Source organism: Ovis aries, chromosome 4 (genome assembly GCF_016772045.2).
Source record: "Ovis aries strain OAR_USU_Benz2616 breed Rambouillet chromosome 4, ARS-UI_Ramb_v3.0, whole genome shotgun sequence".
Taxonomy (NCBI): Eukaryota; Metazoa; Chordata; class Mammalia; order Artiodactyla; family Bovidae; genus Ovis; species Ovis aries.
The window spans coordinates 61,860,979-61,887,624 of NC_056057.1; the positions used below are offsets into that span (position 1 = coordinate 61,860,979).

The 26,646-nt window shown below is 41.4% G+C and overlaps 1 protein-coding gene across 6 annotated transcripts in view; it reads left to right on the plus strand.

The window, feature by feature from the left end:
* ELMO1 (engulfment and cell motility 1) overlaps positions 1-26,646 on the plus strand; it is a 581,422-nt gene that overhangs the window by 399,388 nt on the left and 155,388 nt on the right. For all 6 annotated transcript variants that reach the window (XM_060414767.1, XM_027968620.3, XM_060414768.1 and 3 more), the window contains one exon: positions 17,088-17,224. In XM_060414767.1, coding sequence (XP_060270750.1) covers positions 17,088-17,224 — 137 coding nt within the window. The remainder of the gene's footprint in view (positions 1-17,087; positions 17,225-26,646) is intronic.

A 26,646-nucleotide genomic window follows, 5' to 3' on the forward strand; every position in this document is an offset into this window, starting at 1 on the left:
CACATTCAGAACTATCATCCTTGGGTCCAATTCAAATGCCAATTCCTCTAAGAAAATAAACTGAGCCTTCCCCGGGACTCTCACGACCCTTTGCATATTCTTCTTTTGTGGCGTATATAACTCACTGTACTTTGTTTTGCCACTGATTCCATGCCCGATTTATCTCTGTGGATAGCCACTTGAAAGATTTGCTGGAATGGAATGAAAGGAATTAACCTCTGTTGTTTCTAATTATCATGGAGCTTAAAAATTCTTCCATTGGCAGGTTCTGAGTGTCCTGGATGACATCTAGATGATTGCAGTTCTTTGACTGTCTTTCCACTCAGCTTTGTGCTCACTAGTTGGCCATTGATTATGCTGAGAAATGTCACTCTCCTTAGCCAAGCATTTGTCTATCATAGCCAAGAAAGAGAAGCCAACTGGCCTTTTATCAACAGTAGCTCTGGGAGACCGTTTCTAGGTACCTGTCCTGCAAGGGGCCTTGTGCCATGTCTTTGCCTCCTGTGAGCCTTCCTGCCCGCTTCGATGGCATGGCGTAGCAGCAAGAGCCACATGCAGGCCTCCCGGGAGCCGCGTCAACTCTGGATGTGTTAGAGCTCCACTGTATCCTGCTGTTCTGGTGAAAGGTGTTTTAAGTAGAGTAGCTTGTGAAAAATAAATAATGCCGTTTCTCCAGCTGCCCCTGGCTCCCTTAGATATTTCTAAAAGGTGCCAATGAAGCCCACAAAATATTAGTAATGAAAAGGAAGGGAGAACAGGTTCCTTTTGTCATAAGAGTGAACTGTGACTCATACGTCCTGACTCATCGAAAACATACAAAGGAAGCCAGTCTGTGGGGTGCCCTCTAATAGGATGTTTCTCCAATGACTCATGCAGGCATGGAATGAGGAACAGCCTGAATCAAGCCAAACAAGTGTATTTTTAAATATGGGAGGGCGCGTTTCCTGGTACGATATGATGAAGAGTCCTACACACTTACATGGTTATTTTAGCCCAGGCATTGAAATGTGTGGGCACGGTCTCTGCAGAGCCTTCTCTTGTGGTCATGTTTTGTTTTGTTAGTGGGGAGAAATGTTTAATGATTAACTAGTGCTGGCAAGAATATGAGATTTCAGTGCTGTGCTTCAGTGTAACAAGGAGATGGAGACTTTTTGAAAGTTGCAGCTTCAATAATGTTGTCCCCTGGACAAGTAGTGTGTCACATCTAACCATGCGTTCCATAAGCTTTTTTGGAGACTCTAAAGACAGAAAAGGCCTAGTCCTGGACCTCCAGAGTCTTAGAATTTTTATGGAAAGACACAAAAACAGATGGAGAATGGTGTGAACGATGGAGGGTGAGATGGAGACAATTAGAGGTATCAGACTATAGGTAGTGAGAACAAAGGCATCCCATAGAGGTGGTAACGGCACTGGATGCTAAAAGACCTTTGGAGTTGTCACTGAGTAGGTGGCTCAGTGATAAGGAATCCACAGGTATTGCAGGAGACACTGGTTCGTTCCCTGGCTCAGGAAGATCCCCCGGAGGAGGAAATGGCAACCCATTCCGGTGTTCTTGCTTGGAACATCACATGGACAGAGTCACCTGGTGAGCTAAGTCCATGGGGTTATAAATGAGTCATATGCGACTGAGCAACTAAACAACAACAACCAGGGAATGAGACAAGGCAGGGTGTTTCAGGCAGAGGAGAAATTTATCTTTAAGTCTAGAAGTCTTGTAAACAGCTTATTTGACTTAATGTGTTTGGTCATTCTATTTTCTTCTCAAAATTTGAAATTGTTTTCTCCCTCTCCCCAATAAATACATTCTGAAAGTTTTATTTTTAAAAAATGTGCAATGGGCCTATTAAGGGCTAGGCAGGGTACACACAGTAAAGACTTTGAGAGGAGCTGGGACTTTAAGTAGAGTGACTTATTTTCACTATGATCAAGCACTAATAATAATAAGTTTAAATGCTTGCTATTGCTCTCTCTGTGTCTTGCCATGGCAGTAGTTAGATTTTCATGAACTCCTCATGTGGGGCAGTGAGGAGCATGAACCTGTCTTGAGGGTGGGAAGCCGTCTTGAGGCCTTTTGTTGCCATCTGGCACAGCAGACAATGAACACTTGAACCCTGCCCCGTGGCAGCAGGAGGGGAAAGGAGGAAATATATTCAGAATACTAAGGTGACTGAGAGAGGAGTCCAGCCGACCCTGGATGACTAAGCATAGCAGACTGCTGAGACTGGGCACCAGCCTAGATAGAAGGAGTGAGTTCAGTTTGGGCCATTTGGAGTGTGAGGTGACTAAGGGATATCCAAGCAGGCATGTCCAGTAAGCAACTGGTTGTCTGAAGCTCAGGGGAAAGTTCTGAGCTCAAAAACGAGATTTGACAATGGTGACCACGGGAGCGGGGGGGCTAATTCAGTTTTCCTAGGGCAAGAGTGAAGAGAAAGAAGAAAGATGAGAACAGAACCTTGGGCAGAGAAAAGCACCACCCCCATCCCAAACAACAAACAAAAAACAAGTCTATGAAGAAGACAAGAAAGAACAGTGAGATTGGGAAGAAGAACAATTATCCAGTGCTAATGGGCTATTGTTATTATGTTTTACCCTCTTGAGTCTTAACAGCTGCCAAATAACCTCAACAGCGTTTATAAGGACTCCACATGCTAGATATAATGTCCTTCTTGCTAGGAAACATGGGTACCTGTACTGGGCATCCTGTGTACATTCTAATGACCACAGGAGGTGTCCTGATCACTTATGTGTGTAAGAGAATGGGAGTGAGGTCAGAAACACCCTCTGTTTTTAGAGAATTGGGAATTTTTATAAAATCAAAGTTCTCAAATGCTTTTGTCCCAGGCAAGGGAGAAAATGATTTCAAAACATGAAGAATAAGATCATATGACCAAAAAGTAAAATAAAATAACTGTCTACAAAGAAAGGAAATGAAAGTGTCTGAGAGCATTAAATTTTATTTCATATGGAAGGAAGGGCTGAGAATTTTCATCAGAAAATCATCCTCTTGAAGTTAAAAGCATCTTATTTTAGTCTCATCCTTAGTTCGGTTTTTCATTAAGATATGTTCTTATCTAAAACGGCATCTTTTTGGTGAGAGTTTAAAAAGAAAGAAAAAGATGATGGCTAAGAAGCTGAAGACCAAAATAACCTTTGTTGGATTTGGCTTAGAACAAGTTCAACGGCAGGCAGTCTGTCATTGGATAATAACCACCTGAATATATAAGGATATTAGAGAAACTTTAGAAGTTAATTTTTATTATATGTCAGCAAGACCATGGAGGAAAAAGTTACAGACATTCAATATAAAAAGAATGTGGATAACAAAGGGTTAAAATATATCTTTGCCATCCATTTAAGACTGACTACAGACATACATTCTTGAGGCAGAAGCTATGTATGTGAACCTGTCTCATAGGCCCAGCAACAAGAAACCAATGTTTCATTCCTTGGAATACTAATTAGCCCCACAGTCTATAAGATGAAAAACTAGTCTCATTAAAGCAGTAACAAGAACTTAAACCTCATTTTATTAGTGCTCTTTAATAGTGAAAATAATTTTATCAACTGCAAAACTGTATTCACTTCTTGGATGTCCATGTATTCAAGATAATGAGATGCACTCTGGGAGCACACCCAGAGTGAGTGTGCCACATTTTTACTCAAATTTATTTCCCAAAATACCACCAAAACACTGATGCCTGGCTTTTTGTTTATTTGTTTGAAGCTATTTCTGTGAAATAGAAATTCAGTTCTAACATAATTTTTTAAAAGAAATTAGAGTGCATGGGGCTATTTTTAACAAATAGAAGTAATATAATTTGGCTACTTACCCTAAACCTGAGACATCTGGGGTAGTTATGGATATGTGTGTGATCACTCAGGGTCAAAGGAGCTCAATGGCCTTATTATGTGAATACTGATGAAGCTCTCATTCCATAATGGTTAGGACAGCAGCAGCAGCAACTAGAAAGCTACTGGGGCAAGGGGACCTCCAAGTACACTGACTACACACATATTCAGAGAATAGCCTCTGCAGGCTGAAGGCCTCCAGACTTACATCCTGCCCTGTCTCTCTCTGGCTGTGTGACCTCAAATAAGTTACTTACCCTCTCTGTGCCCCAGTTTTCCTCACTTGTGAGACAGAGTTGAGAATCAAACTTGTCTCATATGGAATTCTCATATGAGAGTTAAATGATTTAATAGTTGTAAAGCACAGAGAACAGAGGCTGGTGTATATTAAGTGCTGTAGAATTGTTTGATTAAAAATAAATTGGTCTCATTAGCTTGATTTTCCTAATCGTCCTTGCATTAATAGAGACAAATTTTCTATCTTTTTTATTAAGAAACCAATGAACAAATAAAAGTTTCCTGAAATTAAAAGTCTATGGATTGTTGAATTTTCCTCTGGCGTTAAAACAGTAACATTTTCATGGGAATACATGTCTGCCATAGATAAATTGGAAAATGCACCATTCTTACCAACTGTAGGAATTGCATATCCAAAAATTACCTTAGTTTTTAAGATTAAGTGTTCGTTAAAATAATGGCTTGGAGAAGAAAGAAATGGAATTAAATTTATTTTTATATCACAGTAAATAGGCATTCTAGAAAGAATTAACTTTCTGCTGTAAAAATCTTCCATAGAGGGAAATTAATGTGTGTTGAATAATTTGATAAGTAGGACTCTGGACCCAAATTATTGTTAAATCCTGGCTCTGCCTCTTCTTAGCTCTGTGAACCAAGCAACATCACTCTTCTGTGCCTCGTTTTCTCATCTGTACAGTTGGGGTGATAATAGCTGTACCGCCTTTATGCAATTGTTATGAAGACTAAATGAGAAAATACTTGTAAGGAGCTTGGAACCATTCTGCATGGTCACTGCAATGGTATCAAGTAAATAACAGCTTTCTAGGCTACTCACCTTCTGACTTGCTCTGGCAGATTTCCCAAGTGACTGGTAATTCAGACTATGTCCTTTTCAAGTTTTCCAGCCAGCTGTTACTGGTTTGATATGTAATGCTTTATCCTTTCGTTTCCTCTTTTCTGGGGTAAATCTCAGTCAAGTGCCTGTGCGAAGCCTTTTTCCTACATTATTAACACGATGCTTGAGGATACATTTCTTGGGCTGGTGCTCTGTGGGTGCACTGCTTGGCCCCTCTGCACAAACCTGCCCACGTGACCCTGGGTAGGAGAGAGCCATACTCCTTATATGCACTCTTCTTTAAGAGGATTGATGGAACTATATATAGGCAAAAAATTAGGGGTTTAAGTCTGTTTTGATCACTGATAGAAATCTTCATCCTCTCAAAGCCCGCCTTGGCAAAAGCATGATTGTCCCTGGATTATTCTGTTCATATCCCCCATATTCCCTTTAATTCCCGATGGGTAGGGGGACACATTGTTAACACTGTCCTGCAATTTTTGAGGCCATATGTTCCTTGTAATGAAGTCTGATGAGGGCCTGAGATCAGCACTGAGTTCCCGTGCTCCTGCTCAAAGCCACATGTGGTAAATGAGGTGGGCGGGGAGAGGAAAAGAGGCGCCTACCCTAGGGCAGGACTAGTTGTTGGCAGTTGATCTACAGAGGAGGGTTATATACCATAATTTGGGTACATACCAGATTTGAGGCGTTTTTGTTGTTGTTGTTACATTTATGTGATTAATCTGCTTCCCTTTAAAATTCCTCATTTTTCTTTTTTTTAACTCTTTAATTTTATATTGGAGTATAGCTTCTTAACAATGTTTTGATAGTTTCAGGTGCAGAGCAAAGCGACTCAGCCATACATATGTATGTATCCATTCCCTCCCAAACTCCTCTCCCATCCAGGCTGCCACATAACTGAGGAGAGTTCCCCTGTGCTATACAGCGGAGAAGGCAATGGCAACCACTCCAGTACTCTTGCCTGGAAAATCCCATGGGCGGAGGAGCCTGGTGGGCTGCAGTCCATGGGGTTGCAACTGAGCGACTTCACTTTCACTTTTCACTTTCATACATTGGAGAAGGAAATGGCAACCCACTCCAGTGTTCCTGCCTGGAGAATCCCAGGGACGGGGGAGCCTGGTGGGCTGCGGTCTGTGGGGTCGCACAGAGTCGGACATAACTGAAGCGACTCAGCAGCAGCAGCAGTGCTATACAGTAGGAACTTGTTGGTTCTCCAGCTTAAATATAGCAGTGTGTACATGCTAACTCCAGACTCCATAGCTCATTTTCTATTAAGAGAGCACCTGTACTTGGATTTCAGGATATTGGTGGACAGAATACAGAGGACTGTGTCATTTTGTAGGTTGGACAATGTATGGCAAAACCAATACAGTATTGTAAAGTAAAATAAAGTAAAAATAAAAATTAAAAAAAAAATAAAATAAAAAATAAAGTAGTGGGTGAAGCATGTGTGGGGCCTTCCAAAGTGGCCCTATCACAGCAAGAGTGCCGAAATGTGTGTTATACAAACGTTGGGAACTTCTCTTATCCCATTTTATTAACAGTGCACGAAGTAGGGTGAAATGGAAACCACACAGAAGAAAAGCATGTCTAGGGAGGAAGAAGAAGGAGGAAACCAGAGAAGGGATTGTGGGCATGTGTTTGTGGAAGGCTGGTCATGTGAGCACTGTGAAGAATGCAGAAATTACTGAATCAGGATTCCTGTGTCTTGGAGGCTCATAATCAAGTGTGGGGATTCCAAACAGATGGAAGAAATAAAAGGTCTGGAAACGCAAAGGAAGCAGAAGTTGGGCAGGGCTGGAGGGAAGTGACTTAGCAAAGGGAAGGACTTTGAAGGTTGACTCACTGGGCTTCATGAAGAGGGAAACCCAGGAGCTTAACATGTGCAGATACAAGTGTATGTGCCTGTGTAGTTGCTTAGCCACGTCCAACTCTTTGCAATGCTATGAACTGTGGCCCGCCAGGCTCCTCAGCCCATGGGATTCTCCAGGCAAGAATACTGAAGTGGGTGTTGCCAGCCTTCCTCCAGAGGATCTTACCTACCCAGGGATTGAAGCCACGTTTCCTACATTGCAGGCAGGTTCTTTACCCATTGAGCCATGGGGCAGCCCCGCCCCACAGATATAAGTGGAGAAGTTTATTTGATGACTTTATTGTTGAATTTAATGTTCATTCCTAGGTCAGTTGAGAAAAGTTAGGAGAATGGAGTAGGGGCAAACTGGAAAGTGTTGAATGCTTTGCTAAATCATTTGCATTTTGCCCTGACACCTACAGGTAATCACTAAGTTTTTAAGGGGACTCAATTACTGAGTGGAGAAGGCAGTGGCACCCCACTCCAGAGGAGCCTGGTGGGCTGCAGTCCATGGGGTCGCAACTGAGCGACTTCACTTTCACTTTTCACTTTCATGCATTGGAGAAGGAAATGGCAACCCACTCCAGTGTTCTTGCCTGTAGAATCCCAGGGACGGCAGAGCCTGGTGGGCTGCCGTCTATGGGGTCACACAGAGTTGGACACGACTGAAGTGACTTAGCAGCAGCAGCAGTAGCAGCAGTTACTGAGTACCAAAGACATGAAAGAATGTATGTGATAAGCAAGACTTGACATGTCCTCTTTCCTTTATTTGCTTTTTTTTGGACTTAGGGTTACTTATTTTCAGCCTCTTTGCCAGCTCCCCAGCCCTGGTTAAGGCCCTGAGCCTCAAGTAAAGATGTCATCCATGGTCATGTGATGGCACACAGCTCTTTCTTGCTGGGGCTTTGGTGAGGCACATCCCAGCCGTTCATTAATCAGCCTCTATCCCAACATAACCCTCGAGTGCCCATCTCACATGGTTGAACAGGCAATTATTTATATCCATGCTAAATTTGCTGTATGACAGTCTCTTAATATGTCGCTTCTGAGAATAATTTTCCTTATAAAGGAAATTTCAATTAAGGGCATGCAGAAATCACTTCTTGGATGTGCTCTCCTTTGCCCTGCCTTGGACTATTTACCACCCAACTAGAACTTTCCTCTTTCCTAATCGTTCACTGTGCCTACCAGTGCTGCAGCTACACCTCACCCAGGTCGGCAAATTAGATTTTTCACTTTGGTTTTGTATTATTAAAGCATACTACAAACTTGATACTCTTCCCAAAGAAGTCAGTTTTTCCTATTATATTCTTTTCTTTAGACCATTCAGAGACCTATAAGTGAATCCAGAAGCAATTATTTTGTCAAGAGAGAAGGTGTCAGGATCCAGAATCTGTTTTACTGCCGGTCTTAGTTTCAGCCAGAGGACCAAGAAGTACAAACACAGAGCATGTCAGAAAGCCCATTTTTCAATTGTAAGCCAACATCTAGGAGTCACTTAGCTCATTCTTATTAGAAATCATAATTTCCTGGAAATTCTGCACATTTTGTCATTTGGTAGATGCAGCTCTATAATTTTCCAGGGGATCTGTTACTTTCATGAAGGGAGGTTCAAGTGAACAAGATTTCACACAGACTAAACCTGTGTGAATCTAAATTTAAGATTTTGGGGAAAATTGCACATCATATTTGTATTCTGCACAGCATTTTATAGCTACCATTTATTGAGTGCTTATTATATGCCAAGAACTATGCTAGGTGTTTTATGGGACTCCTCTCACTATATCTTTACTCAGTTCTACAGTGTAAATTACTGTTATTCTCATCATAATAACACAGACTTGATGACATAAAGGACTCAGTTGAGAAAGTATAGAGAAAGAATTCTAGCCTCAGTTCTGGTGACTCCCAACTACTTAGCACTAATGTTTTTATGTAGTTCATCACTCGCCCTTAATACACTGAAGTATCAAGTAGAGTCCAGAATAACAGGGATCCTCAAATTGCCTGAATTTTAATGCCATTAAAAAAGAGATAAAAGGTAGAGGAAGAAAGGTGATAGGAAGTTGTTACTTTATTCCACTCCAGTTCAAAACCTGCTAATGGCTTCTTATTGCAGGTGGAATAAAGCCCATGCTCCCTAATGTGTTCTACAAAGAATTAGATGATCTGATGCCTGCTGGTTTCTTCATCTTTTACTTATTTCTGCTTCTTCTTGAGCTCAAGGTCATATAGATAATGAGTGGCAGAGCCAGGGTCCAAACTCAGGCAGACTGGCTCCAGGACCCTGTTCTTAACCACCTTACTAGTTGGATGGATGGATGGATGAATGAGTGGATGAATGGATGGATGGATGAATGGATGGATGGATGAACGAATCAATGGGTCAGTGGACAGATGGATGGACAGATAGGTGGACATGCACATGCATGGATGAAAGGAGGGAAAGAAAGAAGGAAGGATCTATAGATGAATGAAAGAAATGAGAGAGGGATGGAGGGAGAAAACTAATTTAAGAGAAACTAATTTAAGGGCTGGAGTGCTGCAGTCAATGGGGTTGCAAAGAGTTGGACACGTCTGAGCGACTGAACAACAAATATTGCTATATGAATAAACTAAAATTTAACATATTGAGTGGATATTTTGACTGTTTCAAGATTTTGATTATAACAAATAGAGCCACTATGAACATTCAGATACCTTTCTTGTGCAGCACCAGTTTATGCATTTCTTTTGGATCTATATCTTTGGGTAGAATTGCTGTATCATTGAGTATGAATATTTTCAGTTCAGTTTAGTCGCTCAGTCGTATCCGACTCTTTGTGACCCAGTGAATTGCAGCACGCCAGGCCTCCCTGTCCATCACCAACTCCCAGAGTTCACTCAAACTCACATCCATCAAGTCCGTGATGCCATCCAGCCATCTCATCCTGTCGTCCCCTTCTCCTCCTGCCCCTAATCCCTCCCAGCATCAGGGTCTTTTCCAATGAGTCAACTCTTTGCATGAGGTGGCCAAAGTACTGGAGTTTCTTAGGCAGACTAAATACTATTAAACTGCTTTTCAAAGTGGTTGAGCTGATTTACACTCCTAACAACTGTTTATGAGAATTCTATTTTTTTTCTACATTTTTATCCACACTTAATTATTTTTTTTTAATTTTTTCATTGTAGCCATTCTGGTGATATTTGGAAGTATCTCATTGTAGTTTAAATTTGCATTTCTCTGGTGATTAAAAAAGCCAAATATCTTTTCATGTGTTCATTGGACACTTAGATATCTTGTGAAGTATCTGCTTACGTTTTGCTTATTTTTCTGTTGAATTGTCTTTCTTTCCCTTATTGATTTATTAGAGGTATTTATATACAATGGATATCAGTTTTTTGCCAGACAATGCTGCAAGTTTTTCTCCTACCCTGAAGTTGCCATCCTTCTTGTACCCTTTGATAAACAAGAGTTCTTGATTTTAATATAAGCAGATCAAACCTTTTTCTTTAGGGTTAATGATTTTTTTGGTCCTGTTTAAGAAATCTTTGCTTACTTCTAAGTTATCAATATTATTCTCCTGTATTATATAGGAGCCTCATTGTTTTTCCTTTCACACTGAGACCTATAATCTACTTTGAGTTGATTTTTGTAGATGGTATGAGGTAAGGAGCTATAATTCATTTTTCAGATGCATATGTAATTGGCTCAGCACAAGTTTTTGAAAATTCTTTACACTATAGTGTCACCTTTTTCATAAATCTAGTGATTGTACATATAAGACTATATCTTGAAGATAAGAACTCCCTATCCTATTTTGTTGTTCTGTTTTTCCATTCATGGACCAATATCAAGCTGTTCTAATTATTATAGTTTCATAATGTCTATCTGCAAGTGTAATGCCTCCAAATTTGCCATTTTAGCTAAGTACAATAATAATTACTTTGCTATTAAAACTGGTAACAAGTAGCACTTACTAATGCTTATTTTATCTCAGTTAATATGTGAATCATGTATCACTTTAGATTTAATCTTAGCAGCAATCTGATGAGGTAAGATGCATTATCTTTTTTATAATGAAGAAACTGAGCCCTGGAGGAAGAGTAAGTTGGTAAAGGTCACATTGATATTCAGTAGATTTGCACCCAGACCAACCTCACTCTAGAATCTCTGCTCTTTTATTAATACACAACTGTGAGCTTGAGCTATGGCCTCAGGTTATTCTTGGTGAATTGTTTATCTTTAAATGCTAGAGTCTGATTTTTAGCCCTAACACTAGTTGGTTTTTTTTTTTTTTTTTCCTCTCTCTCCATGTCCTTAAAAAAAAGCCCAGAAGGAAAGTGAACAATGGAGCACTGGATTAGACGATATGTCTTTTTAGTGTCAATTTCATACTATTTTTAGGCATGAGAGAGGATAGAAAAGAATATCCAGAGTTCTGTTAAACCAGATTTCAGGAGCTGGGAAATGCTGAGCAGCTTTCAAGCATCTGATCCCCTATCCTGAAATAGCTGGGGTGAAAGCTTCTGCACTGGTGGAGCTCAGCAGTGGGGAACTTTTCACATTCCTTGCCCTCACTCTCCTCGCCTCTTTTTACCTCTCCCACCTACAAAAGGTTTTGAACTTTGAGCCTCTTCCCACACAGCACCAAAACTCCAAAGCCAAGCTATTAAGGAATACCCAGTCTAAAAATAGAAAATTCAAAGGCCACAAGGGTAAGATTTTGTGCAGAGGTATAAATAGACATTTGCATCTGTGAATTCATCAATATATTTCCCAGACTGACCCTAGAGCCAAATAGTTCTAGTTTCCATGCTGTGGCTACCTAGTAAGATCTTGCAGCCATTCTGAGTTTTCACGGCACTCTTGTGTTTATGATTTATCCCCTTCTTCCTGTAGCTCAGAATTTTAAAACAAAACGCCCTTTGTGTTAGGCCAGTGCTTATCTCTCTTTCAAAAGTGCACCATTTCCAAAGACTGGTTTAGTTGAAATGGCTCATTATTTCATGGTAAAAATACTCAGAATTTGCCTAGTGCCACCAAAATATGTCCCTGTAGTCACTCGCAAGTGAGTTCACAGTCTGAGTATAACAAGGGTCATCGAAACCAGGAAGAGAGCTTTTCAGCATCTCAAACATTACATTTGTCTGAGAAAATTCCCATGAAAGAGCAGAAATTATATGCATTTTCCTGTGTCATCTTGTCATTCTATCTTTAGTCGTGTAATTTTCTTATGTAATGGTCTGCATTCGGTGATATTAATAGATTGAAAGGGGCTGAAAACAACTAACACTTTTCTTATGAAAGAAAGATTGAATACTAGCTTATCAAACATTTCTAAGCCTATCAAGTGCCACTCTGATGCCCTAATACCCTAACTGAAATGTGTAGCCACCCTGTCATTCCAGGAAATAATAATTTAGGACATAAAGTTCAATGCAGGTGTAATCTCCAAGTTCTATAATTACTAGTGGACATTAGGGACGTCAACATACATTATGGTGTGTGTGTGTGTACGTGTGTGTAGTCTTATAATCTTAGATTTGGCAGGAACCTTACCAAGTGGTCTCATTTACAGGTAAAAAACTTGGAGCCCTGGAGCTGAGATGACCTTCTCAAGGTCACAGGGCAGCACTAGAACCCTTTCTTTGTATTCACTTTTCATTGTTTACTTGCTACCCTACAAAAGCCATTGTTCTTTGAGGCTCCAATGACTACACCTGCCTCACCTTACAGTATCCAACGGAAAATAGGAACAAATCTACTTTGAAAGGCAAAAATGCTGCATAAGTGTATAGCATTCTTATTTTTCATTCTAGAAACAAAAGTGTGTGGATTACAGAAGCTTTCTAAGCTTCCTATTTAAAAGTGAATTAAATGTCAGCAAATTAATAAGCACTCATTTACTCCCAGCCCTGAAAATACCTTAACATTCCAGACTTAAAAGAACAGTGAGTTTATCCTTTTTTTTTTAATAAAAGAGAATCTCATTGTGTTAAAAATAGTGTGCTTAAAAACAACTTGGTTTTTAAAAAAGTCTATTTTTGTCTCATTTAAAATTACTCTTTAAATTTCATTTATAAAGTCATTGCCTACAAATTCAACATTTCTTTTTCTTCAAAAAGTGTTTCTATTTTCCTTAAAAAACAGTAATAAACCTTCCCTTCCCTATTTTTATCTGTGTGTGTGTTTGTTTGTTTAAATCTCCAGATTAAGGACCCTGTTCAAGAGAATCAAGCCACCTCTGTGAGCTGATGCAATATCACTGGGACAGCCTGGGCTGAAGCCCACTTGCTATGGGATGAAGAGCAGCATAATTTTGTTGGCCTATAGTTGCACTGAGCTTACTTCCTGTAGTCATGTTCCCTTTTGATCCCCATAGCCCCCTGATGAAGTTTGTTCTATTGTTGCCCCCAGTTTACAGATGAGAACACTCAGGCAATGACAGATGAAATGTGTTGCCCAGCTGACTCAGCAGAAAGTGATAGAACCAGAATTTGAACCCCAGCAGCCTGACTCCCAGCATCTTTGCCTGCTTTCTGCCATCACGAACTCTTGGACAATCCATTTTGCCTTTCTCACTGCTCTTACCTGAAAAATGAAAGAGGAAAATAGGTCAGATAATCTGGACCAATCCTTCCTGCTCAATCATCCTCAATCCTGAATGTCTGCAATTTGAATATTTTTGAGGAAAAAAATATCACTTTTTGCTTGCCTTCAGTGCAGGAACACCTTTGAATTATAAATCCCAAAATACATCAGTTTTCTCATTATTTCTTTGGTAACATGTGAGGGAGCAAATTGTTTTTGGTTTGTTGTATGCCCATTTCTCATCACAAGGGATGAGTCCCAAGGTTCTTGAATGGCAAAGCCGTTCTCTTATGGAGGTTGAAAACCATGGCTCTGGTGTAGAATGCTGGATGTACAACAGTGATAGGCTGTCACCACAACAATGTAAGGGCAATGATGATGGACTTTGGAGCCACGTCAACTGAGTTTGAGTTTGCCACTTGAAAGCTGGGTGACTGTGGACAACTTTCATAACCCTTCTAACACTGTTTCTAATTTAAATAAAAAGAAATTGATGTTATTTTCCTAGAGGAAAATAGGGCCTGAAATGTGGCTAATGACAGTGGTATGGCTGTTGTTGGTACTGTCACATGGCCAGGTATTATCCATCAACAGGTGCTGGCTGTGTACTTGCTGTGAGCCTCACCGGGCTGTGCATCAAGATCGTGGTTTCTGTTGAAGGAAGAATCCAAGGAGATCTAGGAGAGTAGGTGGAGAAATTAACTTTCAAAGCATCAATCACATGGAAATGCCCTGTGCTCTTGGTGTCAACTAAGGCAGGAAGCTGCTGCTGGGTCAACAAAAACTGTAGGTTTCCAATGCTCGTTTGGGGCCGCCTGCCTTAGTTGACATGATGGAAGGCTTAATTTCTGCAAATTTCACCTTTCTCATGTATAAAATCAGAGAAGGCAATGGCACCCCACTCCAGTACTCTTGTCTGGAAAATCCCATGGACGGAGGAGCCTGGAAGGCTGCAGTCCATGGGGTCGCTGAGGTCGGACACGACTGAGCGACTTCACTTTCACTTTTCACTTTCACGCATTGGAGAAGGAGATGGCAACCCACTCCAGTGTTCTTGCCTGGAGAATCCCAGGGACAGGGGAGCCTGGTGGGCTGCCGTCTATGGGGTCGCACAGAGTCGGACACGACTGAAGCGACTTAGCAGCAGCAGCAGCATATATAAAATGAGGATAAGCATCATGCCTACCTCCTGGATTGTTATGAAGATAACACCCCTAGAGCCCTTGTGAGTTACACACAATCTCCTACCACCTGATCCCTAATGTTAGGGATGTTGTTTTCATCCCTCTTCACCCAAGCAAGAGCAGGGCTCTTTGTTCTCGGTTTTGTCTGGCTTGCACAGCACCAGTAGTCCCATAAAACTTTAATTAGGGAATAAAGTACCCATATAATCACACCAGTCCTGAAAAAGGTACTGTGATAATGTGATTAATAAGTTTTTGTATGGTGATAGCGCTTTAAAGTGCTGTTGTAGACCTGTAAATTTTACTGGCTTCAGTGCTTATGAAAGTAAGAGTGACAGCTCATTGCCTAGGGCAGCAAACACACAACCCTCCTGCGTTTACTTTTCAAGTTCCCTAAATAGCTTTGTATATCAGGTCAGGACTTCACTTTCTTCAATGTTGCCATCTCTACCACAGTCATGGGCTTCCCTGGTGGCTCAGATAGTGAAGAATCTGCCTGCAAGGCAGGAGACCTGGGTTTGATCCCTGGGTCAGGAAGATCTCCTGGAGAAGGGTTGGTTGGTTACCCATTCCAATATTCTCGTCTGGAGAATTCCATGGACAGAGGAACCTGATGGGCTACAGTCCATGGGGTCACAAAAAGTCAGACACGATTGTGACTAACAGTCAGCCAGTCACCACTAACATGAGCTGGAGTTCTTTCCTCTAACTTCATATGTTCTTTCCTCTAATTTCTGAGATGTAATAACAGGCTTGACTAAGAATTGAGGGCCATCAGAGAACATCCCATGTTCCTGGAAATGATCTGCTGGTACAACCTTCATTGTCATCACCACCGCTTTTTTCCATATTTATGTCTCTTTGTATCTTTTTAAAGCACTTTTCCATGAATGGGGAAAGCAGTGGAGATTTCATTCCCACTTCTTAGTTTCAAAAATCAAGAGTCATAAAGGTGAAGTGAGCTCCTTATTGTCATGGATGGACTTGAACCCAAATCTTTTGCCCTCAGACGCAAACTTTTTTAGTGTGACTGCTGGCTGCTGCTAGCCTATGCCCCTGCCTTCTCAGGAAGAGAGCAGCATTTACTATGTATTCTAAAGGATGAAGACAAAAGAGGTTTGTGTATAGGTGTGCCCCTACCAGAGCGGAGCATGTCCCCGTGGGTTTGATCAGGGCTCACTCACCAGGAGCTTTCCCCAGGGGATTCTCTCTAAATAATGTCTGTGTTCAAATACATGAAGGGCACCCTGACCTTTCCGAAGTGCTGTAAACCTTACTCCTGCCCCACCCCTCCTGCCCTCCTGGGCTTCCAGGGCTTGAAATTTAACCATTTGGGGCCTTGAGATCTAACTGGCCTTTAAATAGAGTTCAATTAAAATAGAAATTCTTTCACTGTATGACACGACTGAGCGACTTCACTTTCACTTTTCACTTTCATGCATTGGAGAAGGAAATGGCAACCCACTCCAGTGTTCTTGCCTGGAGAATCCCAGAGATGAGGGAACCTGGTGGGCTGCCGTCTATGGGGTTGCACTGAGTCGGACACGACTGAAGCGACGCAGCAGCAGCAGCAGCAGCAGCAGCAACAGCCTATATTAAAAGAAAAAAAAAAAGTAGAATCCTATTTTGGCCCTGGGGAATCAGGGATAGGGGAGTCACAAAGCATACTTCCTTGGGCTCCAGTAGCCTTATTCATATGACATGAACAGTCAGAGGTATTCTAAAGAGCAAATGAACGTATGTACAAGGACTGTAAAAATGTAAGCTTGACAAAGAGCTGAGGAGAAGGGAGGGGCTGGTGTGCTGGTCTGGGAAGAGGAGACAGGTGGCCACACCTAGAATTCAGAGCATTGGGTCTGACCGCGACAAAGGAAGCTTTGTAATGAGGTGGTTTGAAGGCAGTCTTACTGACTTCACAGTTTGGTCCAGAACTGAACCTTCAAAGACACTTGGGCTGCTTTGACCCCCAGCCATCTGTATCTGGGAATGTCAAACAAATGGTTAATGGTATCAGATGCTTAATGATCTCAGATGTCCCCTACTTACTGCCATAAGAGGGAAAAGAGCCCCCTGGAGAAATAATTCAAGGATGCTATTTTCAAAGTTGCAATTAATTGTGTATTCAGGAAAGCTCATCTTCTGCCAGTTATTCCATTGAAAAATGGGAAATTACGGGTGATGGAGGCGCTGTGACTGACAGGGCAGTTTGAATGATCTTTATAAGATCAATAAGGCAGATGCAGAGCCCGTATTCAACACCAGCCATCCTGGACCAAAGCCGTAATGATCATGACACGGGAAGAGCTATGAGCTAGCTTCCTTCACTCAACATATTGCGTAAGGGCAGGTCTGATCATCTGACCTTCAACTTGGAGGTTTCATGGGGGCTAGCCTCTGGTTGCCTTTTCTAAGTGCCTTTTTTCCACAGTGGCTTGAGCCGAATATGCCTCCCATTGTCTCCCTTTGGGGGATGTGGCCGTGTCTTTTCATTTTCCTTCTCAACTTCCTCCCTTCTTTCCCTCCTCTTTCCTCCAGCTAGTGAGACCTGCAACGATTTCCACCCGATGTTCTTCACCCATGACAGATCCTTTGAGGAGTTTTTCTGCATCTGTATCCAGCTCCTGAACAAGACATGGAAGGAAATGAGGGCGACTTCTGAAGACTTCAACAAGGTAAGAGGAATCTGAGGCAGAGGCAGCAGCTTCCTATGTCCCGGAAGAGGCTCCTCCCCACCCTTAGCATGGTCTCTTTGTGGCGCGTGAAAGGAGAATGGGGATGGCTATGAGTTTAGGTGGCTTTGAGGATGGAAAAAGGAAGGCATACCTGTGCAAACAGGAGCCTGTGTGCCAGTGATGTTCTTATCTCTCTAGGGATAAGCTTGGAACAGTTTGTTCCTTTTGACTCACTAAGCAGAAGCCACAGGCAGAGACTCTTTCTTGAGAAATATTGATAAGGTGAACTTTGCCTTTAATGGCATTGAGCTGGGATGCCTTGTTAGTACAAGATCTGGTTGGGGGATATCCCTCCCTTTCACCTGTGCAGGTGACTGCTACGGAGAGAATGAGATGAGGAAGGCTGCTGTGGTCACTTGGTGTCTCTCTGGGTTATGGATGGGTTGAAATAACTGCCCTTTTCTCTGTCACAAAGAGTTTTTATTAAAATGCAAGACCTCTTTGAGGAAGTTGAGGAAGTTGAAATGGAACATTTCTTGGTTTACAGAAAGCATTTGGTTTTTGTGGAGAGTGTGAATCTCACATTTCCACTTGTGAGTGAATGTTGGGTGGAGAGAAGAGTGTTGATCAACTAAAGAAAGGGGATACATCTTGTGCACTTTTCAAGATAAACAAAATCTTTAACCTTAGATCAAAGCCTTGTTAGCAATCATGACGTGGCTACTAACAACTGGTGGTTGGGGCAGGTGTGCATAAGACTTTAATTCTGATTTGCTAATATACATGGCTCTGGGTTTGATTAGCCCCCATCACCCATGTTCCCTGGCCTGGTACTGGGAACAGAACTGTTTCTGAGTCTTAAGTGCCTGGTCTCAGAGTCATCCTGCAGGGCCTTCATGAGCTTATGCTTGGGGCATAACATAATATCTGAATTCTGGTGTCACTTGATATTCTCATGGTCTTTGCCTCCCAGTCCCCTTTTCTCTGAACTTACATCTATCTGGTCCCTCTTTCCACCATATTTCACGTTCATGGCATCTTGAACCAATATTGGCTAAAAAGAAAGAAAACCAGGGAAAGGACACTTTTCCCAAGGCTTCCCCAAGGTTAGAACCTGTCTCTATCAGCATAATGATCTTACCTGCACTGGTAACAGAGAATGAACACCATTCCATCTCAGTCATTCTGGGCCACCGATTCAGTTCCTTTCTTTTTTGTTTTTGTGAATCTGTTATATGTTTTTGATTTGTGGTTACCCTGGTTTTCAAGAAAGTTTACCCATAACTCTATCTGCTTGCTTTAGACTGATAGTCATGTAAGTTCAAACGCATTCTAAAAGATGGACCTTTTTTACCCTCCCCCACATTTTGTGATTTTGATGTCCTGTTTTACGTCTTCATGTTTATCCTATTGCAGTTCATCGTAGTTATAACCACTTCTAGAAACGTTTTAATTGTTGTTTAATCTGTGTACTGGTTTGTTTAAGTGATCTTCAATCCTTTTGTATATTTGCTTGGGCCATCTATTGAAGTCCTTGAAATTGGCCCCAGAGACTCCCCTCTGTGGAAAACACTAGTCTATAGACTGTGTGCTAGAGCTGCAAGTGTCTGAGCAACTGTGTCCAAGGACAGACATGATTTGGGATGGAAAGTGAGAAAGAAGAAGCCCATTAATTCCCTTATGATTATAACTGCAGCCTCCTAAGTGTACTCTACTTGATTATGAGGGACTTCGCAAATCAGGTGCAAATTATCTTTAGGAGAGAGGGAAGAAGGAGCACGGAGACCTTTGTTCAATCAAACCAAACCAAGTGGAGAGTTAAATCAGTGGGCTCTGAGAGTTCTAGAGTGCTGTAGCCACTTGCTCTGGGTCAATGCAGCTCTTCCCACGCTGCACTGTTTCTGAAAGTCACTCAGTCCTCAGATCTTGTGTCCTGGAGACACCTCTTCCTCAGGAGAAGATGTCACTGGCTCCCATGTGTTCTGGTACCAGGTATCCATCTGCTTTCTGAGGAGGGTTCATCTAGCCTTCTTCCCCAGAATTTTAGATATCTGCATTTTTTGTGAAAGATAAAATCTAATATCGTTGCTATTGATCTATGCACAGATGAGGTGTATAGAAAATATTAGCAAATTCCTGCAAAGGAATGGCTCAAGGGAATGAGTACTTAGACTTAAGTACTTAATTACTGTAGAACTAATAAGTTTAGGACATGAAGTCAAGAGTACATCAGTAACAAAGGAAATCAGAGGCCTCAGTCTGGAGGTGCTGAGCAGGGCCAGAGGGAGGAGGTGAGCCTGGCTCTCAGATGCATTTTGTTCATTGCAGCTGTGTGCTCGGGTAGGTGAAGATGATTTTCTCCTTGCGTAGGGTGAGGTCCTGGTAGGTGACAGTAAGGGCCCCAAAGGGTCATGTGAAAATCTGTTTAATTAACTTATATGGTTGCAGAAACATTCTTCAGCAAGATCTAAGAGCCAGGTTCAAATACAGTTTCCTATTGTAGCCTTAGTGTCATCTTTTTTGCACTGGACAATCATAAACTATGGAGAAGAAAATGGCAACCCACTTCAGTATTCTTGCCTGGGAAATCCCATGGACAGAGGAGCCTGGCAGGCTACAGCCCATGGGGACACAAAAGAGTCAGACACGATTGAGCGGCTAAGCAACAAATCATAAACTAATTCTGACATTACACATCTGCTGCCAAGTAGAGGTGGTTATTTATGGTTGTGGGTAGGCAACTGGAGGCCTGAGAGGCAGAGAGCCCCACTCCACATGCCCACTGGTCAAGAATGGATATCAGCGGAGGATCAGGGATGGGTGTGACAAGGCATTAAATTTTCTACATCAAATGTTTGCTGTGTTTGCTTTTTTCTTTTAAATACTGTGCATGTCTTACTTTTGTAACCAGAAAAGTGTATCAATCATATACTTTTAATCACATGTATATTAGTTTTTTAATACTTTTGTACCATATTGCCACAATTGTAGCGGCATAAACCATACAAATTGTTTATCTTACAGCTCCATAGTTCAGAAGCCAAAAACAGGTCTCCCAGGGCTAAAATAAGATGTCAGCAGAACCATGTTTCTTTTGGGAGGTTCTTGGGGAGAATTCATTTCCTTGCCTTTTCCAGGCTATGGAAAGCACCTGCATTCCTTGGCTCACGGCCCTCTTTGTCCGTCTTTGAAACCGGCGATTGCAAGTTCAGTCCTTTCTACCACATTTCTCTTCACTATGATCCCTCTTATGCCTCCATCTTTCGCTTGTAAGAACCCCTGTGATTACACTGGACCACCTGGGTAATCCAGAGTAATCGTTCCTATTTTAAGGTCAGCCGACTAGCAACCTCAATTTCATCTGCAATCTAAATTCCCTTTGCTGTAAAAGGAAATACATTCACAGAGTATGGGGATTAGATTATGGACATCAACACAGGGCCATTATTCTGCTTACCATAATGTGCACTAAAGTTGTAAATATAATAGATTTGTATCTGTGAGTATCAGTTTAAATCAATGAAACATGAAAAGATGAGCTTTTCTGGTGTTTATTTTTCTGGTAGACTAGCATAATACCAGTTGCAGAGTTCTGCTAGTGGTTGCTCAAAGGCAGGTATAATTATGTCCTTTTTCTTTTATGTCTCTTTTTTGTTGCTGGCCTTAACAAAAACAAGAAAAAAGGGCCAGGGGGTGGGGGCAGTGGTGGGGAAGGACTCTGAGTGAGAGCCTTTACTTAAATGTGAAGAATGTCTTCTCTGATTTTTTTCCTGCTGCCTATCAGCCACTGTTCGCTTTACCAGATAATAATTTGGAAAAGAGAAATGCTGAAATTGTAATCAGTTCACTTTTCTTCTTGTTATTAATTTGGTAGCAGAAGAGACTGAGTTTAGGAACAAATGTGGGTTTGGTGTTACTGGTAGATTTAATGTTTTTCTTGTTTCCTAAGATTATACAAATGGAAATTCAGAAGTATTTTAAGAGTCTAACGGAAGACACAGTTTCTTTGAACTTTCTTGGACATCTTCTCAAGCTTTTGCCTGTTTGAATGAAAACATGGGTGGTGAATTTAATCATTGACCTGAGATACAGTGTTCTCTAAGAAAGGCTTAACTATTTGCCTCCTTTGGTTTATTAGTGGAGAAGCAGTATTTCTCAATCTAAAATTTTGATTTTTCTTCCCAATAAACAATACAAGATTCCTGCAGACCCAGGAATCTCTTCTACAACCCACTTTGTTGAGGACACTCGTTGGTAGATACCTAATGCTTGGAAGTTAACACTGCTGCTGAAAGTGAGTGTTTGGAAAAGCAGCTGTCTCCAGACCTGGGAAGCAGCAGATGCAATGTTTTTGTGGTGTTTTTTTTTAAAATTTATTCAAGAGAAGTAGAATTAGAGAGTAATTACAATATTTATGCTTTGAAAGTACTCTCAGTTTCTCAATATAGCAGTCTCTGCAGAGTAATCCATTGATTCAGGCCATTGAGTTTGTATTCTGTGTTTTTGCCTTTTATCACCAATATTTCAGAGCATGCATCACTCATTGTCAGGGGCATTAGAGAAGAGCTAAAGCACAGCTGGATCCCCTGAAATGCAAGTGGCCCCATAGTCATTTCACTGAAGCCTTTACTTTTGAGTTGGGGGTTAGGAAGGAGGATGCAAGTGACTTGGATATTTCAGGTATGGGAATCTCATTTCAAGCTTTTGTGTCGGACTGCTCCACTTGAAAAATTTGAACAAGGATATGTATACATCAAACTCAGTATCTATGAATAACAGCATTTCTCAGCCTGCCTGTACATTAGAATCACCTAGGGGGCTTTTGAAAGCTCTGTTATCCCGGTGTCCAACTGTACCACAAGACAATTTAAATTTTGGGGGGTGGAGCCAGCACTATTAAAGATTTTCATTAAGGTAGATTTGATCACTAAAGGTAAATCATGTCCATAGAGTTACCATCAGTTGACACATGTAACACATTTCACCAACTCACGACTTGTGCTGATGAAGTGGTGTGTCTGTCAGTCTACAAGGCCCAGGGTCTAATCCTGACTCTGTTCCTCAGGAGCTCTATGCCTGGAAATTGGAGGAAAAAAAAAAGTGGATACCAGAATTCCATCACTTTCTCTTATAGTGGTGTGATCTCAAGGTGAAGTCATAAATGTAAAAAGACTTTGAGGAAGTAAAATATCATATGCAGTTGTAAAGTGTTCTTTTTGTATGTAATAAGATAAATACTGTCTCTGAAATACAAGTAAATTGCTTTTTCACAAGAAGACATTTTTTTAGCCATTATGTTTAAAAAAAGAGGAGGGAGGGGGAAGAAAGCAAAGTGAAGCTGTCTATGTAGCCCCAGTTAACTTCTGAACTGAATTAAACAACTCGTCTAACTTTGGTGGAAATAAGGTTGAAGCTGAAAATTTGGCAGTGTTTTTCTCCAAACGTCTTTATTAGGTACCTTGGTTTTCCCCATGACAAGCCATGAGTAGCAGCCTAAAAATCAACGGGTACAGTTTTCATGAACTTAATGTCTGGTGAGAGTTAAGGCCTCTCCAGCAATTACCTTGTTGTCCAGACTTCTCCCCAGGGTGGCTGAGCGTACTAGATACCATCAAAATATTTGTTCACAGCATTAGTGTTACTTCACATGCTGTCAAAATGGGCATTAAAAACCAAAATCAAATGACTTTGCCATGCCTTCAAATTACCAAAACTGAAGAAACTAATGATCTGAAAAATGCAGTCACTCTAGAGTGAAAGCACTGTTTTAAAATGCTACCCAACAGCGTAATAAGCAAAGCACACATGATAGAGTGTATGCTGTCAGGCTCACAGATGAGAAATCGTCCCTTCAAAGAGGAGAGGCTGTGCACGGGGAGAACCCAGGCCCATCACACAAAGCTGCAGCTGCCTCTGGCGCAGCTACCAGTCTTCCAAGTCAGTGGGTGAAAATGCATTGGGGAGGATTGGAGAACAAGACACAAGACAGCGGACACATCCTGAGAAGTCCCTTGGAAGGTTATCCATGGAAAATAACCACTATCTAGGGCCATAGTCACATCTGATGGGTTATGATGTGGTATAGAAAAGGGATTGTTTGAAAGCTCAAAGGCGGTGACCGCATAAATGAAAAAGGGGAATATGTTTTCTCCCCAAACTGCTTCCAGCTTACTGACTTTCTATGCATGCTTTTCAGGGGGCAATTAGCTATTCAGAAGTCCCCTTCCTAGGCCAGCTCAACTTCGTCATGGTGCAGACAGCGCTCTGTTGGTTAGCTGAGCTGGCCTAGGGAATGAAAGGTGGTCTGTAACTCTCACCATGAATAAACATGAATCTCCTCATTTGCATGAGGCAGGTGACTGTAAAATATCTTGGAGCAAGTTGTGAAAGGAGGCTTTGTGCATCTGTGCCCAGGGGAAGCTGGGGGGGACTCAGCGTTGTTTATCTTCATTAGAATTCCAACTAGTGCTGCCGTTATTGATCTGAACCCAGGCCTGGTGTGGTTAATAAAGTAGGTGTATGTTTTAATTGAAACATGAATATTTAAGTAGAGGAGAAGTCTTTTAAAGGGCCCTCATTTCCTATGGGATTATCCATTTTTCAGCTGTCTAGGCCATTTACAAGTATTTATTCAAAAGGCTTCTCCTGTTTCACACAGGTCTTTGGGTTTGGCAGGAAGAAAATCAAATCTCCGGAAGCAAATGTATTACATGAACAGGTTTATTTTTTCCTTTGATGTTTCCCATTGCATAGGTAGCAAATGGTTTGTGTGTGTGTGTGTGCGTATGTTTGTGTTTCAGTGTGTTTAAGGTATCCATTTAAGGTGGTATTACCCTTTTTCATGTAATTTGCCACTTTCTGTTGGACAGTAATCATGGCATGTCCTCATCAATATCAATTATGCTGTTGAGAGACAGTGAAAAGACCAAGAAAGATCAACTGTACTAATTTATTGTTTTCAAGAGGTATCTTCTTAAATAGATCTCAGCGTGTACACTTTCTAAGCAGAAATGTATTAATTATAGGTAACATTGTCCTTACTAAGATGGGAAGATTGCTGCAGTGTGAAGCAGTATTTCTCCAAGTTTGCATCACAACCCCATTAAGGAGCTTTCAGACATATTTTTTAAACCTAATCACCCTCCTCCTGAAATTTCAATTATGCAGATATATTGTTACTTGTTTATATATGTATATCTATACTTTCCATGTTAAAAGACTAAGAATTTTTGCTCCTCCAAGAACTAATTTTCACCTCCCCAGGGGGAGAGCAACAGAAGAGCCTGCAGGCAGTCCCAGCATGGCTACTTACCTGAAATGTAACCTTGAACATGTCCTTTAGCTGCCAAGTCCCTTCTTATCTGTAAGCTGAGTAGCGGTAATAATAATAATAACAATGATATTTCCCTGAATCACAGAATTAGACCCTCAGTGGTGAGGTTTGTAAATTGCCCCATATATATGGGAAGTGCTGATCTCAAGGGACAAACAGTAATTTGCGTTTGGATTGTGCAGTATGATTGAGCAGCTTTGATTTCCCAGAGGGGTGGTGGTGATAGTTTAGTCACTAAGTCATGTCTGACTCTTGCAACCCTGTGGACTGTAGCCCACCAGTCTCCTCTGTCCATGGGATTTCCCAGGCAAGAATACTGGAGTGGGTTGCCGTTTCCTCCTCCATTGGTTTAGCCACAAAGGGGGATTTTGACCACAGTGGGGCACATTTCTTAGTGAGGAGGAAGTCCTCTTGTGCAGTTTGTGGTTATGAGGGATGCTCTCCCCAGCCTGCCCACAGATGTACCACAGGTAATGCAGGAGCTTAGCAGAATCTCAGAGATGGACACACTGGTCCTTCAAGAGCCCAGGTCCCCTACTGTCAGCTGGCTAACCTTGTGCAAGGGCTTCAGCCCTGTCAGCTGCAGATTCCTCATCTGTGAGGGAACAGCAGGAACAGTACCACAGCTACCTGGGCTCTGAGCCCTGGGCCCTGTCAGGCACAAAACTGCTTGGCTCAGTCTGGCCTGGCGCAAGCACCAGGTGACACAGGATTCTAAATTCCTCTGAAAAAGAAAACGAAAACTCATGGCAAAGCTGACGACGAAATGCTTTCAGGCTTCTCCCTGTGATTTAAGTGACTAGCTTAATAGAATGTCCATCTTAGTGGTCCCAGCTGCACAAGGTCCGTGCAACTTTTATGAGAAAGCAGGGGTGACTGTAAAGTGGTTCATTTGCAGGGACCATCCTGAGGTTGTGTCACTAACAGCCTGAGTGTATGTCCTTTTGAAGGGGTTGTATACAAGGATCCTGAATCATCCAGAAAGAATTAGATTTTGTTGACTTTCTTCTTGTAATTTTCACAAGAAATGGTTAAACTGTTTACAATTTGTTTAAAAGCTGACTGATAGGCTTAGTTGGTTGGAAACACAGCTAACATGTTTTGCTCTCTTGACATTTTCTAAAACGGAAACATTTAAAAAATAATCTTTGCTGTGTTTGAGTCTCATGAATAATTTGGGGAAAAGCTTGACAATAGTAAATATACATCTTGAAGTTTCCTTTATGTGCACAAGGCTTTTCTCATTTCCAAAGTCTTCATAGACTCGGTGCATCTTTCTCTGAATGTGCTGTTGTTGATTAGTCACTAACTTATGTCCAGCTCTTTTGCAACCCCATGTTCGGTAGTCCACCAGGCTCCTCTGACCGTGGGATTTCCCAGGCAAGAATATTGGAGTGGGTTGCTGTTTCCTTCCCAAGGGGATCTTCCTGATCCAAGGATATCTTCCTGACCCAAGGATCAAACCTGTGTGTCCTGCACTGGCAGGTGGATTGTATGCTAAATTAAGATCTGCCAATTATGAGAAGCAAAGAATTGATAGGTTCTTCTACTGGACAGTGGTGAGACATATCAGTTCCTTTAAAAGTATATATATATATATATTTTTTTTTTAACTGAATTATAATTGGCATACAATGTCACATTAGTTTCAGGGATACGACATAGTGATTAAATTTTCTGTATGTTCTGAAATGACCATGGCAACAAGTCTAGCACCATATGTCACCATACAGAATTAAAACAATATTATTGACTATATGTATTCTCTATGTGATACATTATACCGCCATGTATATGTCTCTTGGTTCAACTGCAGACCTTTCCTGAACATGAACATGATGACAACTCCTTAAGTTAACTGTTCTCTATAACTCTATTCAATGACTTTGGAAGCTTCTTTTCCCTTTTATTAACTATACTTTGGGGCACTGTATGAGTTGCTAACTGGTTCCTATGACCTGAATTCCATATTCCATGGTGGATCATGTGAGGGCTTTGATAATGGCACAGAAACCATTTTATTAGTATACATCCAATTAAAAGGAAATTACCTGTATTTTAAGCTAGGCATAATGAGATTTAGGCATTC